This window comes from Drosophila gunungcola, unplaced genomic scaffold (genome assembly GCF_025200985.1).
Source record: "Drosophila gunungcola strain Sukarami unplaced genomic scaffold, Dgunungcola_SK_2 000143F, whole genome shotgun sequence".
In the NCBI taxonomy this organism is placed as follows: domain Eukaryota; kingdom Metazoa; phylum Arthropoda; class Insecta; order Diptera; family Drosophilidae; genus Drosophila; species Drosophila gunungcola.
In genome coordinates this window covers 123,331-141,671 of record NW_026453304.1, presented here as the reverse complement: position 1 = coordinate 141,671, position 18,341 = coordinate 123,331, and the positions used below count along the sequence as shown (strand labels likewise).

The 18,341-nt window shown below is 36.1% G+C and overlaps 3 protein-coding genes across 7 annotated transcripts in view; all 3 read right to left on the bottom strand.

Moving 5' to 3' along the window:
• Nucleotides 1-752: 752 nt before the first annotated feature.
• On the bottom strand, nucleotides 753-8,167 carry LOC128265646 (uncharacterized). The gene is made up of 6 exons (XM_053001821.1): nucleotides 8,068-8,167; nucleotides 7,663-7,969; nucleotides 7,559-7,595; nucleotides 7,273-7,517; nucleotides 877-964; nucleotides 753-788 (listed from the first exon to the last, which is right to left on the bottom strand). The coding sequence occupies exons 1-6, from the start codon at nucleotides 8,165-8,167 to the stop codon at nucleotides 753-755; spliced, it is 813 nt and encodes a 270-aa protein (XP_052857781.1).
• Nucleotides 8,168-10,885: 2,718 nt separating this feature from the next.
• Nucleotides 10,886-15,946, bottom strand: LOC128265645 (uncharacterized). Its single transcript, XM_053001819.1, has 5 exons — nucleotides 15,741-15,946; nucleotides 15,416-15,667; nucleotides 15,051-15,238; nucleotides 14,788-14,989; nucleotides 10,886-11,102 (listed from the first exon to the last, which is right to left on the bottom strand). Exons 1-5 carry the CDS (start codon nucleotides 15,944-15,946, stop codon nucleotides 10,886-10,888), a joined length of 1,065 nt encoding a protein of 354 aa, XP_052857779.1.
• The window catches only part of LOC128265631 (uncharacterized), an 85,153-nt gene continuing 81,585 nt past the window's right edge, over nucleotides 14,774-18,341 (bottom strand). Inside the window, exons 5-11 of one of the 5 annotated variants that reach the window (XM_053001799.1) lie at nucleotides 17,563-17,805; nucleotides 16,143-16,301; nucleotides 15,741-16,083; nucleotides 15,481-15,678; nucleotides 15,340-15,415; nucleotides 15,046-15,281; nucleotides 14,774-14,989 (exon numbers count right to left, since the gene is read on the bottom strand). In XM_053001799.1, the coding sequence (XP_052857759.1) occupies nucleotides 16,049-16,083; nucleotides 16,143-16,301; nucleotides 17,563-17,805 (437 nt within the window). In that variant the 3' untranslated portion in view covers nucleotides 14,774-14,989; nucleotides 15,046-15,281; nucleotides 15,340-15,415; nucleotides 15,481-15,678; nucleotides 15,741-16,048. Of the gene's footprint in view, nucleotides 14,990-15,045; nucleotides 15,282-15,339; nucleotides 15,679-15,740; nucleotides 16,084-16,142; nucleotides 16,302-17,562; nucleotides 17,806-17,865; nucleotides 18,182-18,239; nucleotides 18,308-18,341 lie in introns of those variants that run through there. The other 4 variants (XM_053001810.1, XM_053001798.1, XM_053001801.1 and 1 more) reach the window with 4 other exon arrangements.

The window sequence follows — 18,341 nt, the reverse complement described above, 5'->3', positions numbered from 1 at the left end:
TGAAATTAAATCTCAATATGATCAACATAGTAATTTTTTCAATTTTGTTGAAATTGAAATTACATTTCTTAATGTAAATTTTTTTAGAGTTTTAAACAAATTTTTCATTAAGTTAAATAGTTCTGATTTGTATCATTTTTTAACTTAAATACATAATAGATTTATGTTTTTAAACATTATAACAAAATATAACCCCAGTTGCAAATTATCACTTTCATACATTTTTTTCAAACAATTTTATAACTAACTTTTATCAAAATTCAATCTCAATATGATCAATTAATTTTTTAATAATTAATTTTTTTTAATTAAATGAAAGCACAATTTGAACCATTAGAACTTACCTTTCATAATAGCAACCATATCGAAGGCCTTGATGCAACCACTACTGAAAAACTGGCCAATGATCACCTCCAGGTAGTATACTGGTCTTTCGATCAACAGGAGCAGTATCACATATGGTATCAGAAAAGCTCCTCCCCAGAGCAATGAAGGGAAAGCGCCAGACATTGCCCAGACCCACGGACAATGCGATGCAGGAGAAGAGGAACTCCACCCCCTTTCCCCACTGATCCCGCTGGCCAGAGGACTTGGACTCCACTTCGCAGTTTATGACCAGGGTGCCAGGGACAATTTAGAAATGGCCTGACACGATTATAAAGATCTGCTAAAAGGTGAGCTGCACACAGCTTAAGGCGAGGCAATGTTTTCGTCTTGAGGGAATTTCGATTTTGCGGTTAATAAAGAAATTTTCAAACCTTCACGAACGTAAATGCACGCTCCATAAGCTATATAGGATGGGAGGTTACTTAATTGTTATGAAAGGGACTTTATTCCTTCAAACTTACGTGAAGAACAGCTCCGCGGAGAACACACCCTGACAGTAGACGTATCATTGGTATCTCCTGTGGCCACACAACTGCTGCCCCATTCTACCAGGCAATAAGTCCAGGGCAGGACCTCACTAAAAGTGGTTTTATCACTTTTGAACTTTATCATTTAAAAATATTTATGTTATCTATATTTTCTTATCACTTTCTTATATTTTTTTACAAACGATTTTATGACTTTGTTTTTTAGAAATTAAATCTGAGTATGATCAGCATAGTAATTTTTCAAATTTTGTTGAAATTGAATCGAATTCTTTTAAAATTAACTTTTCCTAATGTAAGTTTTTTCAGAGTTTTATAAAAATTTACCATTAAGTTGAATAATTTGTGATTTGTATCAATTTTATACCATTGCAGAGTGTATTATAATTTCAGTCAGAAGTTTTCAACGCAATTAATGAGACTTTTCCGACCCTATAAAGTATATTTTAACCTTGATCAGCATCACTAGGAGAGTCAATCTAGTCATGTCCGTCTGTCCGTCCGTTTCTACGCAAACTAGTCTCTCAGTTTTAAAGCTATCTACTTGAAACTTTCCCAAAAGTTGTTTTTCTATTACAGGTAGTACACAAGAGTGAACGCGCCAGATCGGAAGACTATAACATAAAGCACCCATAGGAACAATCGGAAAAATAAATGAAAAAAATGATAACTTTGCTGTTTTTTTAATTTTTTTTTAGTTCTTCGACATATATTAATGGTTAAATATTTCAGAATTACGGCATAAATTTCATCAAAATCGGACGACTTTAACATAAAGCTACCATAGAAACAATACAAATATTAAAAAAAAAATTGTTAAAATTTTACTATTTGTTTTGTAATATTTTTTAGAAATTCTTTTGACTATTTAATAGTTTGACAGTTCAGAACTACGCTTTTAATTTTATTAAAATCAAGTCAAAAAATTGAGCTTCAAATCATCATAGATTCAATGGTTTTAATAATATATGCCCCTCAATTATAATTTTAATGTTTCAAGAACATTTAATTTCCTTTCTTTGTTTTAAATTAATTAAAATATACTTTTCTTATACAGCGTTTAAAAAAAAATGTACCCTTAAGTTAAGAAAATAGTGAATTTTATAATTTTTAACTTTACCATTTAGAACTTTAAAAATATTTTTATTTTTTATACTTTCTTATCACTTTCTTAAGGCGAGGCAATGTTTTCGTCTTGAGGGAATTTCGATTTTGCGGTTAATAAAGAAACTTTCAAACCTTCACGAACGTAAATGCACGCTCCATAAGCTATATAGGATGGGAGGTTACTTAATTGTTATGAAAGGGACTTTATTCCTTCAAACTTACGTGAAGAACAGCTCCGCGGAGAACACACCCTACCAGTAGACGTATCATTGGTATCTCCTGTGGCCACACAACTGCTGCCCATTCTACCAGGCAATAAGTCCAGGGCAGGACCTCACTAAAAGTGGTTTTATCACTTTTGAACTTTATCATTTAAAAATATTTGTTATCTATATTTTCTTATCACTTTCTTATATTTTTTTACAAACGATTTTATGACTTTGTTTTTAGAAATTAAATCTGAGTATGATCAGCATAGTAATTTTTCAAATTTTGTTGAAATTGAATCGAATTCTTTTAAAATTAACTTTTCCCTAATGTAAGTTTTTTCAGAGTTTTATAAAATTTACCATTAAGTTGAATAATTTGTGATTTGTATCAATTTTATACCATTGCAGAGTGTATTATAATTTCAGTCAGAAGTTTTCAACGCAATGAATGAGACTTTTCCGACCCTATAAAGTATATTTTTAACCTTGATCAGCATCACTAGGAGAGTCAATCTAGTCATGTCCGTCTGTCCGTCCGTTTCTACGCAAACTAGTCTCTCAGTTTTAAAGCTTTCTACTTGAAACTTTCCCAAAAGTTGTTTTTCTATTACAGGTAGTACACAAGAGTGAACGCGCCAGATCGGAAGACTATAACATAAAGCACTCATAGGAACAATCGGAAAAATAAATGAAAAAAATGATAACTTAGCTGTTTTTTTAATTTTTTTTAGTTCTTCGACATATATTAATGGTTAAATATTTCAGAATTACGGCATAAATTTCATCAAAATCGGACGACTTTAACATAAAGCTACCATAGAAACAATACAAATATTAAAAAATAATTGTTATAATTTTACTATTTTGTTTTGTAATATTTTTAGAAATTCTTTTTGACTATTTAATAGTTTGACAGTTCAGAACTACGCTTTTAATTTTATTAAAATCAAGTCAAAAAATTGAGCTTCAAATCATCATAGATTCAATGGTTTTAATAATATATGCCCCTCAATTACAATTTTAATGTTTTCAAGAACATTTAATTTCCTTTCTTTGTTTTAAATTAATTAAAATATACTTTTCTTATACAGCGTTTAAAAAATATGTACGTTAAAGCTAAGAAAATAGTGAATTTTATCATTTTTAACTTTACCATTCAGAACTTTAAAAATCTTTATCTTTTTTAAACTTTCTTATCTAATCTTTATTTATTTCCTAACGATTTTATGACTTTTTTTATTGAAATTAAATCTCAATATGATAAACATAGTAATTTTTTCAATTTTGTTGAAATTGAAATTACATTTTCAATTAAATTTTTCAATTTTCAACAATTTTACCATTAAGTTAAATAGTTTCTGATTTGTATTATTTTTAACTTAAATACATAATAGATTTATGTTTTTAAACATTATAACAAAATATAACCCCAGTTGCAAATTATCACTTTCATACATTTTTTTCAAACAATTTTATGACTAACTTTTATCAAAATTCAATCTCCATATGATCAATTAATTTTTACATAATTAATTTTTTTTAAATAAATGAAAGCACAATTTGCACCATTAGATCTTACCTTTCATAATAGCAACCATATCGAAGGCCTTGATGCAACCACTACTGAAAAACTGGCCAATGATCACCTCCAGGTAGTATACTGGCATGCCGATCAACAGGAACACTATCACATATGGTATCAGAAAAGCTCCTCCCCCTTTCTCCAGAGCAATGAAGGGAAAGCGCCAGACATTGCCCACACTCATAGAAATTTCTTCTTAAATCTTGTAAAATCGCCTTTGAATTTTCGGCAAAGGCGAGTCGCCTTCATTTGAAGAAAATTTCTTTCTTAAATTAATGGTGATTCCTTTCTTCAAACAAGAAATGCAGCTCTAAAACCAAGAAATAAAATTTCTTAAGTCTAGAAATATTATTTCTTAAATCAAGAAAAAGTATTTCTTAAATTTAGAAAAAATATTTCTTGAAACAAGAAAAAATATTTCGTAAAGCAAACAATATTTTTCTTAAAAATAAGATAATTTGTCAGAGTTCTGCCAGAGGACGCGTCGCGACACGAACAGTATTTGAATGAAATTGCAGTCGGCGACATATACACACTGACAAGTTTCGACGTGCAAAGTACACACACAAATGATGCGCGCGACGAGAAGAAAACCCCGCTAGCTAACACACGTGAAATTTAATTTAAACTTTAACTAGGGGGGAGAAGATGATAAAGACAAACATGATTTTTAAAATACACATTAGAACATTGTAATGCACAAATTATACCAAAACTTGAAAAAAACTCACATTTTTATTTGGTCGTCGGAGAGAGTCGAACCCAGGCCTTCCGCGCGGGAGTTGGACATTGTAACACTAGGCTATGTTCGCACTCAAAGAAAGAACGTCAAAAGTAATGACTGTTTCGTCAGCATGGACGAGACATGTTAAAAAAATCAACACAATCATATATTTTCAGAGTTGCTTTAGAACCTGATACTATATATTCAGAAATTGTTAATTTTATGTATTAGCAATAAAAAGTTGTTATCATTTTAGATAACTTCCTTTTTGAACTTTATCATTTAAAAATATTTATCTTATCTATATTTTCTTATCACTTTCTTTTATTTTTTTAAAAATCATTTTATGACTTTCATTTATAAAAAGTTAACTTTTCCTAATGTAAGTTTTTCAGCGTTTTATACAAATTTAGCATTAAGTTGAATAATTTGTGATTTGTATCATTTTATACCCTTGCAGAGCGTATTATAATTTCAGTCAGAAGTATGAGACTTTTCCGACCCTATAAAGTATATATATTCTTGATCAGCATCACTAGCATCCGTTTCTAGGCAAACTAGTCTCTCAGTTTTAAAGCTATCTACTTGAAACTTTCCCAAAAGTTGTCTTTCTATTACAGGTAGTATACAAGACGGAACGCGCCGGATCGGAAGACTATAACATAAAGGACCCATAGGAACAATCGGAAAAATAAATGAAAAAAATTATAACTTTGCTGTTTTAAAAATTTTTTTTTTAGTTCTTCGATATATATTAATGGTTAAATATTTCAGAATTACGGCTTAAATTTCATTAAAATCGGACGACTTTAACATAAAGCTACCATAGAAACAATACAAATATTAAAAAAAAAATTGTAAAAATGTAGCTATTTTGTTTTGTAATATTTTTTACAAATTCATTTTTAACTATTAATAGTTTGACAGTACAGAACTACGCTTTTAATTTTATTAAAATCAAGTCAAAAAATTGAGCTGCAAATCATCATAGCTTTAATGGTTTTAAACATATACGCCAGTCAATTATAATTTTAATGTTTTCAAAAACATTTAATTTCCTTTCTTTGTTTTAAATTAATTAAAATATACTTTTCTTATACAGCGTTTAAAAAAAATGTACCCTAAAGTTAAGAAAATAGTGAATTTTATAATTTTTTAACTTTACCATTTAGAACTTTAAAAATTTATATTTTTTATACTTTCTTATCACTTTTTTAATTTATTTCCTAACGATTTTATGACTTTTTTGTTGAAATTAAATCTCAATATGATCAACATAGTAATTTTTCCAATTTTGTTGAAATTGCAATTCTTTAAGGCTAACATATATTAATTTAAATTTTTTCAGCGTTTTATAAAAATTTACCATTAAGTTAAATAATTTGTGATTTGTATCATTTTTAACTTAGATACGTTAATAGATTTATATTTTTAAACATTTTTAACAAAATATAACCCCAGTTGCAAATTATCACTTTCATAAATATTTTTCAAAAATTTTTATGACTAATTTTATCAAAATTCAATCTCAATTTTTTAATAATTAATTTTTTTTTTAATTAAATGAAAGCACAATATGAACCATTAGAGCCTACCTTTCATAATAGCAACCATATCAAAGGCCTTGATGCAACCACGACCTGAAAACTGGCCAATGATCAGCTCCACCCCCTTTCCCCACTGATCCCGCTGGCCAGAGGGCTTGGACTCCTTTTCGCAGTTTATAATGAGCTTTTTGAATTACAGGATCTTTTAGGCAAATTCATTATGTAATGGATCTAGGACTAAGATCATTTGTCGACTTTGGATGTCCTTCCCTGGATCCTTGAGCTTCATCCATGCTTCGCCTAAGCTTCTGGTACTCTGCAGCATCATCCATATTTGCGGATAAGAGTAATTTAGGGTACACGACAACATGAATGAAATGGAGACAGCGAACAACAGAAAAGCTCAGGTGCATCCAGATAATCGGCTACAAAATAATAGCTAAGTTTATATAGGTCAGTTTCTCAAGTTCAAGGTTACATGTTATTCACATAATCACGCGATCAGGGCATTTATAGCCAAAAATAGTCGGCTAAAAATATCAAACTGATGTCAGGCAAAGATCTCAGGCTATTTCGTTAATACTTCAGTTTATGAAAGTCAACAAAGTCCAGCTCCACTCTGTTGTTTCTATTGTATGCCATTTCACAGCTCAATAATTTTTAAATGTTGGTTATTAATGCATTTATATATATTTTTTTGAGAATTAATATTATATTTATCTCAATTTAATTTATGGGTCTTGATGCAGTCTGCTTGAAGATGAAATTCGGAAAGGTTGATTGTGCACTGCTTGGTGTCGGGTTCGTAGTGGTCTGGGTCGTTTTAGAAGAACGAACTACTTGGATTTTCTAGTGGGATGTGGGAGTTTAGGGCATCGTAAGTTTCGAGCTGTTGGGCATCGTTAGTTTCGATCTGCCGTTTTATTCCGTATCGATTCCGGGTCGGAAGCCGGAAACGTGACTTCTGGTAGGAACTCACTGAGATGGGCCGGAGTTACGAAAACCGTGCCGGGCTCAGCGATCACGACCGGGCCTGGGTGCGTATTCCTAAACCACACCAGTATTTGGAATGTTCTTTTTAAGCTTAAATGTGAAAGTTGAATTTTTTATATTTGTGACGGTGGGTCTCCGATTCAATGGATTTGATATTTAGTTTAGTTCACTGGAAGTTGGAAAAAAAAAATAAATGTAAATATATGTAAAATATTTTCAAAGTCCGATATAAAACCACCTTGTCTGCATCATAGCATTTCTATATTTTTCGTTTAGTTCGTCAAAGTCTGCGTGCTGCTTCAAGGCATTGCTAACCTGCATGTTGAGAAAGTTTTTATGGTCCTCGAGCTTTCGCATCTGCAGCTTGAGATCGTCAATAACCAGATCCTTCTTTATGACACCCTTGTCCATGAAATCCTGACGCTGCTGCAGATTGACAATGTGCTCGCGTGCCTCCTTCAGTTCGCCCACCAAGAAGGCGATCTGTGCTTATCAATGAAGTGTCGGGCTTTGTTCGGTCCAACATGCGCCTCCTCCAGGCGGTGATGCATTCGCAGCTTGCTAAATGTGATATATGGTATATTAAAAGAAACCTTCAGTAATAGCCTTAAAGCTATCTTACACCGACCTAAGCTTGCCCAGTTCGATTCGCAATTCTCCAATGAATCCATCCTCATTGGCCAGCGCGGCACTCTTCTCGGCCACTAGCTGGGACAGCTCCTCAACCACATCCTCGCTGCGCCGCAGGCTCTTCTTCTTCAGCTCACTGATGGTGTGATCGCATGCGGCCAGCTCGTCAGCCAGGTTGGCCTCGTACTCCGATATCAATTGGTTCATCTGGTCGCAGTGCTCCTTCTTGATGTTAAAGAACTTAGACTCAATGTGCTTCTTCTCCAACCGCAAGCGAGCTATCTCGCGATAGCTGGACCACACAACTGATCAATTTCCTCGATAATGGTGTTCATTTTGAGGTTCTTTGGGAAATGGAATATAGAACTAACGCGTCAGTGATATATGATTTTTAGGGACTTACCACCAAAGACTAATTTATTCCGAATCTTCTCGCGTTGGTTTCGCGCCTCGTGTTCATCCTTGCTCTTCTGTATCAACTGCAAATGATCGTAGAATAACATAAAGCACGAATCGACCACGGCACGACAGCGTACCTTTAAGTCATGGACACTATCATTTGCTAAAAGGCAAGAAAGAAATTCAAGAAACCCTACTCAATTTAATGTACGTTTTGCTTGGTTTTTTTACAATGCTGTATTTACTTATTTTAGATGTGGAAATGTTACATTTTTATACCCTTGCAGAGGGTATTATAATTTCAGTCAGAAGATTCATCGCAGTGAAGGAGACATTTCCGACCCTATAAAATGTATATAATCTTGATCAGCATCACTAGACGAGTCAATCTAGCCATGTCCGTCTCTTCGTTCGTCAGTCAGTTCGTCCGTCTGTTTCTACGCAAACTAGCACCTCAGTTTTAAAGCTATCTGCATGACATTTCCCAAAATATGTATTTTTATTGGAGGTAGTATATAAGTCGGAACGAGCCGGATCGGTCGACTATAGCATATAGCTCCAATAGGAACAATTGAAAAATAAATTTTAAAAAATTATAACTGCTGTTTCTAAATTTATTTTTTTAGTTTTTCGAAATATAGTAATTGTTATTTATTTCAGATTTACGGTTTAAATTTCATCAAAATAGGACGACTATATAATATAGCTCCCATAGGAACCATCGGAAAAAAAATACAAAAAAAATTATATCTGCTGTAATTTTATTTTTAATTTAATTTTTTTTTTAGTTCTTCGACATATTGTGATGGTTAAATATTTTAGAATTACGGTTTAAATTTCATCAAAATCGGACGACTATATCATACAGCTCCCATAGAGATAATAAAAACATATAAAATAACAAATCATCATAGCTTCAATATTTTTAAACGTATGCGCAAGTAAATCATAATTTTAATGTTTAAAAAATATTTAATTCTTGCAATAGCTGCAAGGGTATATGAACTTCGGCTTGCCGAAGTTTGCTTTCTTTCTTGTTTTTTGTAATTTTTCAATCGACTATTTCGGAATTCATTTCAAAAATATGTTACAATTTAAAACATTTTATATATTTATATAATGGACTAAAACAAGTAGGAGCCATTTTAAATCCAATTAACAATAAATTTTTAATTTTAAATCGAGCAATTCGTATAAGTGTTGTGCGATTTTTCATTTCTCGAGGACGGCTGTAATACTGAGGGTCAGGAGACAGTTAAAATTTTTCAAATCGGGAATTGAGTCAGCAGCTACTCACCAGCTTAGCCCTTGGGCGCGGCAAACATTTAGTCCGCTTGACAGAGTCCTTGTCCACTTCAGGCTTACGTTCATGATCGCCCATTGTATTCTCGGAGGCTAGAAGCAAGGGCAAGGAATAGCACTGGCACTGGTTACTGCCTCGGGCCACTCCGAACTGGGGAAGTGTTTCTCTTCGGGTCACCCGCAAGCCTGCGGATAGGTATGCGACTGGTCGGGATTGATCTGGGTCTGCGGATGGTCGGGATGCGACTGGGACTGGTATCGCGACTGATCGGAGCCACGATTAAAGGCTCTGCCTCGGGAGGAAGTAAGAGCTATGGAAAATGTTTAGCATTGACAAGTACCACGGTAAAATGACTCACCCCTACTCACCCACGAAGGACCAATGGGTGCGGGCTTTTCAACTTTTCCCTCGGACCTCAGCTTTGAGGCCTTATTACCTATCAAAGAAATCAGAGGTCCATTAGCCATACCTCAATACCGAAATTCAAATCTTACCACGAACTGGAGCCGACATGATGCTGTTTTGCTGTAGAAAGAGTGTTGAAATTGTAACCGATTATATTTTGATCAACAAAACGAAAAAATACAAAAAAAAAAAAAATTTGGCCTGTATGATTCAGGATGTAAGAGGTACACAAATTCTTTGTTCTGGACTGCTTCGACTTTTAAGTATACTGAATGATAAGGCATAGCCCACTATAATATTACTTTTACCACTGTACCCGGTGTTTTCCAGGCTACTTTGCTTAGAATGGGAGTATGAAAACAAATGAGCACTATCAACTAATGCGAAGCTTTGGATGAATTGAAAGGTCTGTGGGCCAAATTTTGCATTCAGTTGCTGTTCGTGCGATTTGCGACTAATTCTCAGTTCTATGTTAGAACTGCCTAATGGGGTTTTAGATAATATTTGGTAAAAGATTTGTCAATATTAGGGACTACGAGTACCCAAAACTTTCTAAAATATTGAATAATTATTTAAAATTATCAGTTAAAGAAAGGGCATTGTCATATGAAATGTTCAAGTAAAATGGGCCTTACAATGCCAATGTAGTACTGAAGATAAGACCTAAATTTCCTTTTATGATTTAATCTATGGGAATTGTTTTTGTCACCATTATGGGGGCTGTTATTTTGCTTAAGACAGTCGGCCAACGAGAAGAACATTTTGGTGATGGCCGCATACCAAACATGTGAATTCAGCAGCTGAGACCATTGTGGCCTTAGGAAATACACAATTCCAAGCCAGGCTCCTGGCAATGTAACAGCGCGGATCAAAATGACTAACATAGTCATATAGGGAAATAGGGCCAGAATATAAGAGGCATTACTTAAGCTCCTAATGCCTTTAGACAAAATTGTTCCGATGATAACCCAAGTGGCTAAGAAAAACAATATCAGATCCCAGCTGGGAGTTCTAGGACCATTGTCCTCCAAAGTTTCGGGTTCCCTGAGTAATGTTTGTCTGTATAGATGGGAGGTTAGTTAATTGTTATGAAAGGGACTTTATTCCTTCAATCTTACGTGAAGAACAGCTCCGCGGAGAACTCACCCTGCCCAATAGACGTATCATTGACTGCTGTTTCTCCTGTGCCCACACAGCTGCTGCCCCATTCCACCAGGCAATAAGACCAGGGCAAGACCTCACTATAACTGGCCACCAAATACCGGATGGTCAATGCCATAATACAGGTATAGTAGGTGGTAGACAAAGCGGTACCTGTCTTTAAGCAATGCCTGCAAAACATTAATTGGGGGTAATGGTTATTTAACCTTTAACGCTTATGCTTTCACTGTGCTACAAAATGTGTCGCTGCAAATCATCATAGCTTCAATGGAAATTATTGGAACATTAAATTTAGCGATTATTTAACTCCATCGAACCACTCCCTTTCGTCGTCGAAACTTCGCTAAATTTTATTTTATACATGTTATTTTCGCAATTAAATCCGCCGAATCCTACTGCAGTCGCCCAAGGCTAAAGTCAATACTCCTGAGCAACAACTTTATCAACAACACTTTGAGAAAAATACTCAAATATTGTCGTCCGGTAGATTTTCGGTTCGTTTGCCGTTCAAATCTGACCCAAATACTGTTGGTTCATCATACGAAGTTGCGAAACGTAGATTTTGGTCGCTAGAAAAAAAAAATTGTCAAAGGACCATTCGCTGAAGAAGATGTATCTTGAATTCATTGAGGTCGCCCCGTCTCTCACCACCTTAGCGTAAGTTAGGTTCTAATTTTAAGCATATCGGTCTTCCTGGGTTTAAGTTTTTTTCCTCAACTATTCTTTAACTGTTTCAATTCTCTACCTCAACATAGGTTTTTCCAACTGTCTGGAAAGATTTCTTTGTTATTCTACTCCATAAGAAGGGACTTAGAGAGGTAAATTTAATTGTCTGCTATACCCTAAGCATTTGAGCGAATTATTACTTCTCATTTGCATAATTTGAGTTCCCGCTAATATCACCTTATCAACATGGTTTTTTTACTTGAATTGACATCTATTATAGTTAAAAGATTAAATAATAAAATTCATACTGATGTATATACAGATTTTAGTAAGATCATCAATGATCTTACTTCAGTCATAACACATTCTCGAGTATAAATGAATGCTGATGATGTTAATAATAATGTGCAATCGGGTTACGGTTTACAGTCTGACATTGATTCTTTTCAGGGATCTAACCATTTAAGTCTACTCTTTCATTTAAAAGCTATCCTCTTCATAATATGCCACTGGACCGAATATATTCCGTCAACGATTTAGGAGTTTTTTTGACCCAAAATTGAAATTCAAAATAACAACTTAATTATTATTTACTTCCCTTGTCCGTCCTTATTTAGAATATTGCGCTCCCGTATGGAGTCCCCAGTCCCCCACATTGATCGTATTGAGTCGTTACAAAAAAAATTTCTTTTTTCGCTCTTCGTGGTTTGAATTGGTAGTAAATAACTATTGCTTAACTTGCCTTTTCTTGTAAATCATAAAACCATGCTCGGAACTATTTTTATGCTCAATCTTGTCAAAGGTGATATTTGCTCCATAGAATTGGTAAGCTGCTTGACTTTTAATGTGCTTTTTAGACCAACCCGCAACTACCATCCTCTTACCGTGCTTATCTCGTGCTCTGTGATTTTGTCGAGTTTTGATTCATTTCTGGAAGTACTAAAAATTTTCTTTTTACCACGCTTAGCCTAACTACATTGTCTGTGTTTGGAACTAGGATTTTCTTATAAATCTGTACTCACTATTAGAGTTTTAATCCTTTTATTTTAAGTTGTCTAATCGCTGTGCATTGTTGTTGTAATCTCACTCTCTTATGCATGCTTTTCCAGTGCCCCTAGTGTTTTATTTTTGTAACATTGCACGAGTAAATCTCTGTAACATTTAACTCTCTCTTCCTCCCGCTCTACTTTTTGCGCCTTATCTAACTGTGTACGTACATAGTTGTCAGTGTTTCACAAGCCACGCTCAGTCGATAGAAAAGATTTTATATCGAGCTCTCCCGCTTTTGCATTTACACAAGTTTCTTTTACTTTTGTGTTTTTGTGTTTATAATTTTTGTGTTTAGATTTGACCCCAGTGTCAAATTGACTAAGGTATTTATTTATTATTTTATTTTACTTACCACTTTATTTCCTTCTGTTTTTGGGCTTAGATCCAGGTTTTCCTTCGACAAACTCCGTTGGGCTCGGCACTTGCAGATATTTATGTTTTTCCTCGATGTGTTCCTCTGTGTCGGTTGTCCACTAATGCCTTTCGGTTGGTTTCCTGTTCCGTTAGGTGCTGGTGATTGGCTTCTTGCGTGTTTATGAGCCAGTTCTAAAAGGCGTTTGATAGTTTCCTCGCCGTGGTTTCCGTTCTTTATAAAATCTGATATTTGTCATCGCATGTCCTCGCACAGTGTTTCTGGTTTGACCTCGAATTCTATTAGATAGGCTTCCAGTTGGGCTTTATTGGCATTGCTTATCCAGCCTCGAGTTAACTTGTCTGATATTGTATTATTTTGTGTTGTGTTGAGGAAGAGGGTAAACGATCTTTGGTGTTTCTATTTGAGGATACTGTCTTTTTGTGTTCAATTTGCTCGCGCGCCACTGTAACTACCCTGTTTTGGGAGACGGTATAGCTCGCCGTGGCCAGGGTTCGAGACAGAAATTTATTTCCTCTTTTGATCGGTTTACCTCCCTTTCCCCAAAGAATAACACAAATAGAATGCTACAGAGTATGGTTATATTTTAATAGTACGATTGATTAAGACTACGTTTTCTAACTATAATTATATCGAGCGTGATCCTGCTTGATAAGTGGCGTCGACGCCGCTGAAGGGCCGAATATGGTACTGCTTGTTGATATCGACGCTGCGGAAGGGCCGAGTATATCGCAGCTCGTTAAGTATCGCACTGCTTTGTGTGCGGGATCGGCGCTACGGAAGGGCCGTATATTGCACTGCTTGCTGCTGCCACTGTGCAGTGCTTCGGTGAACTGCTTGGCGTTGCCGATGTGTGATGGCTGAGTCTACTGCTTGTTGTCGACACTGCACGGTAGCTGGATGCACTGCTTGGTGTCTACGCTGCGCGGTGGTTTAGTGCACTGCTTGGTGTCAGCGCTTCGGAAGGGTCAATTGTGCACTGCTTGGTGTCGTCGTGTCTCGTCGTTCGAGTACGTCGGGTTCGTAGTGCTCTGGGTTGTTTTAGAAGAACGAACTACTTGGATTTTCTAGTGGGATGTGGGGCATCGGTAGTTTCGATCTGCCGTTTTATTCCGGGTCGGAAGCCGGAAACGTGACTTCTGGTAGGAACTCACTGAGAGTTACGAAAACCGTGCCGGGCTCAGCAATCACGACCGGGCCTGGGTGCGTATTCCTAAACCACACCAGTATTTGGAATGTTCTTTTTAAGCTTTAATGTGAAAGTTGAATTTTATATATTTGTGACGGTGGGTCGTCACACTTGACTGGGAAAATATTCATTGCCATTACTCACTAAATTAGTTTGGAAACTAACATCCCTCTTAAAAAAATGTAGTATCTGCTATTTGACATGTTTTAAGTAATAGCAAGCTGGCGAACTTTTCCCGTATAACATACGTAAGTGGAAACCTAACACCCAGAGAAAAATCTTTTTAAGTTTAATATTTTCACTTTGGAATCAATATTTTCGGTAATGATTTAGCCCCGAGGGGTGTTTGTGTTTAAATCAAAGTATCTCACACTTTAATTTTATTTTTAAGTACGGTAAAACGTTGTTTTAAATTTAAAAAAAATGTAAGTCAAAAATTTTCCTGTTGGATAAGCAAATTAAACGTGAATAATGACGTTATCATGTTTTTAGTTTATTTTAAGTAAGCTTGTTTTTTTTAACATTCAAATATTTTAATATTTAATTTTACTATGGGGTTTTCTCTGGGTGAACTTACAGGGTCTGCTTCAGGCGTTTAATCTCTTCTTGCATAGTGACAATCCGCACCTCTTGCTCTTTTAGCGCCATAGATCCCCGCGCTATTTGCTCCTTCAGCAACTGGATTACATGCTCCTGCCGACTCACCTCCCTCTGCTTGAAACTCAGGATCCCGATAGTTTGCGCGACTCCTCCTCCTTCGAGGCCAGCTCGTTGTTCACCTGCAAAGGGAAAGGGGGTAAGCATGGGCAGGGCTATTAATTCCCGGCCGCGGGACCTGACTGATCAGCATGTTTTTCTCGCCAACTTGACAGTACATTTTGTCCAGTTTGGCTCGGTTCTTCTGCTCGGTCTTCTGCAGGCTGTTTATCAAGTGGTTCCGAGCGGTGAGCATCTGCTGATCGAGATCGATCTTCTCCCGCAATTTGGTCATCTCTTTGTTTAACCGACCCTCGACTTGAGAATTGGGTCTTTGATTGGATGGATTTGATATTTAATGCTTCTTTTAGTTCACTGGAAGTTGGAAAAAAAAATTTTAAAAGGTATTTTTCAAAGTCTGATATAAAACCACCTTATCTGCATCATAGCATTTCTATATTTTTCGTTTAGTTCGTCAAGTCTGCGTGCTGCTTCAAGGCATTGTTAACCTGCATGTGAGAAAGTTTTTATGGTCCTCGAGGTTTCGCATCTGCAGCTTGAGATCGGCAATTACCAGATCCTTCTTTATGACACCCTTGTCCATGAAATCCTGACGCTGCTGCAGATTGACAATGAGCTCGCGTGCCTCCTTCAGTTCGCCCACCAAGAAGGCGATCTGTGCCAACTGCTTATCAATGAAGTGTCGGGCTTTGTCCGGTCCAACATGCGCCTCCTCCAGGCGGTGATGCATTCGCAGTTTGCTAAATGTGATCTAAGGAAGTGGTATATTAAAAGAAACCTTCAGTAATAGCCTTAATGCTATCTTACACCAACCTAAACTTGCCCATTTCGATTCGCAATTCTCCAATGATTCCATCCTCATTGGCCAGCGTGGCACTCTTCTCGGGCACTAGCTGGGACAGCTCCTCAACCACATCCTCGCTGCGCCGCAGGCTCTTCTTCAGCTCACTGATGGTGTGATCGCATGCGGCCAGCTCGTCAGCCAGGTTGGCCTCGTACTCCGATATCAATTGGTTCATCTGGTCGCAGTGCTCCTTCTTGATGTTAAAGAACTTAGACTCAATGTGCTTCTTCTCCAACCGCAAGCGAGCTATCTCGCGATAGCTGGACCACACAACTGATCAATTTCCTCGATAATGGTGTTCATTTTGAGGTTCTTTGGGAAATGGAATATAGAACTAACGCGTCAGTGATATATGATTTTTAGGGACTTACCACCAAAGACTAATTTATTCCGAATCTTCTCGCGTTGGTTTCGCGCCTCGTGTTCATCCTTGCTCTTCTGTATCAACTGCAAATGATCGTAGAATAACATAAAGTACGAATCGACCACGGCACGACAGCGTACCTTTAAGTCATGGACACTCTCAGTTGCTAAAAGGCAAGAAAGAAATTCAGGAAACCCTACTCAATTTAATGTACGTTTTGCTTGGTTTTTTTACAATGCTGTATTTACTTATTTTAGATGTGGAAATGTTACATTTTTATACCCTTGCAGAGGGTATTATAATTTCAGTCAGAAGATTTCATCGCAGTGAAGGAGACATTTCCGACCCTATAAAATGTATATATTCTTGATCAGCATCACTAGACGAGTCAATCTAGCCATGTCCGTCTCTTCGTTCGTCAGTCAGTTCGTCCGTCTGTTTCTACGCAAACTAGTACCTCAGTTTTAAAGCTATCTGCATGACATTTCCCAAAATATGTATTTTTATTGGAGGTAGTATATAAGTCGGAACGAGCCGGATCGGTCGACTATAGCATATAGCTCCAATAGGAACAATCGAAAAATTAATTTTAAAAAATTTTAACTGCTGTTTCTAAATTTATTTTTTTTAGTTTTTCGAAATATAGTAATTGTTATTTATTTCAGATTTACGGTTTAAATTTCATCAAAATAGGACGACTATATAATATAGCTCCCATAGGAACCATCGGAAAAAAAATACAAAAAAAATTATATCTGCTGTAATTTTATTTTTTAATTTAATTTTTTTTTAGTTCTTCGACATATTGTGATGGTTAAATATTTTAGAATTACGGTTTAAATTTCATCAAAATCGGACGACTATATCATATAGCTCCCATAGAGATAATAAAAACATATAAAATAACAAATCATCATAGCTTCAATATTTTTAAACGTATGCGCAAGTAAATCATAATTTTAATGTTTTAAAAAATATTTAATTCTTGCAATAGCTGCAAGGGTATATGAACTTCGGCTTGCCGAAGTTTGCTTTCTTTCTTGTTTTTTGTAATTTTTCAATCGACTATTTTCGGAATTCATTTCAAAAATATGTTACAATTTAAAACATTTTATATATTTATATAATGGACTAAAAACAAGTAGGAGCCATTTTAAATCCAATTAACAATAAATTTTTAATTTTAAATCGAGCAATTCGTATAAGTGTTGTACTAACAGCCCAATAATTTTTAAAGCTGCTAATAAGGTTGGTTTAAAATTAAGATTGCTCTTAATATTACGGTATTTTACAGATTAATTAAGTTCTTAAAGTATGCTATAAAGTATTGCTTGGCGGGGAGACAAAAAATTGAGTGCTTACTTTTAGACATGTTAAATAATAGGAACGAGATAAAAGAGAATTAAAAGCATTTGCGATATACTCACGCAGATTCTTGGGCAATCGGTGCAGGTCGTCGGCGTGAACCACGACTTTGCACTTCTCGTTCACCACCACGGCTACAGACTTGTAGACTCCTTGAAGCTTTTGGGGTGCCAAGATGCGGATTTTGTGCATGAACTTCGACTGCAAATTCTCCAGCTTCTTGTGCTGCATCTCCAAGCCTCGTACCTTGTTCAACTCGTTTACCCGGTGATGCGATTTTTCATTTCTCGAGGACGGCTGTAATACTGAGGGTCAGGAGACAGTTAAAATTTTTCAAATCGGGAATTGAGTCAGCAGCTACTCACCAGCTTAGCCCTTGGGCGCGGCAAACATTTAGTCCGCTTGACAGAGTCCTTGTCCACTTCAGGCTTACGTTCATGATCGCCCACTGTATTCTCGGAGGCTAGAAGCAAGGGCAAGGAATAGCACTGGCACTGGTTACTGCCTCGGGCCACTCCGAACTGGGGAAGTGTTTCTCTTCGGGTCACCCGCAAGCCTGCGGATAGGTATGCGACTGGTCGGGATTGATCTGGGTCTGCGGATGGTCGGGATGCGACTGGGACTGGTATCGCGACTGATCGGAGCCACGATTAAAGGCTCTGCCTCGGGAGGAAGTAAGAGCTATGGAAAATGTTTAGCATTGACAAGTACCACGGTAAAATGACTCACCCCTACTCACCCACGAAGGACCAATGGGTGCGGGCTTTTCAACTTTTCCCTCGGACCTCAGCTTTGAGGCCTTATTACCTATCAAAGAAATCAGAGGTCCATTAGCCATACC

Coding starts and splice junctions, on each gene's coding strand:
- LOC128265646 (XM_053001821.1), bottom strand. CDS start 8,167: ATGTTATTCTACGATCATTTGCAGTTGATACAGAAGAGCAAGGATGAA. Junction 7,970..8,067: donor GAATAAATTAGTCTTTGGTG/GTAAGTCCCTAA, acceptor GAAATTGATCAG/TTGTGTGGTCCAGCTATCGC. Junction 7,518..7,558: donor ACCGCCTGGAGGAGGCGCAT/GTTGGACCGAAC, acceptor TGATAAGCACAG/ATCGCCTTCTTGGTGGGCGA.
- LOC128265645 (XM_053001819.1), bottom strand. CDS start 15,946: ATGAACCAATTGATATCGGAGTACGAGGCCAACCTGGCTGACGAGCTG. Junction 14,990..15,050: donor CGAGAAAAACATGCTGATCA/GTCAGGTCCCGC, acceptor TTCCCTTTGCAG/GTGAACAACGAGCTGGCCTC. Junction 11,103..14,787: donor AAACGCCTGAAGCAGACCCT/GTAAGTTCACCC, acceptor AATGTTTTGCAG/GCATTGCTTAAAGACAGGTA.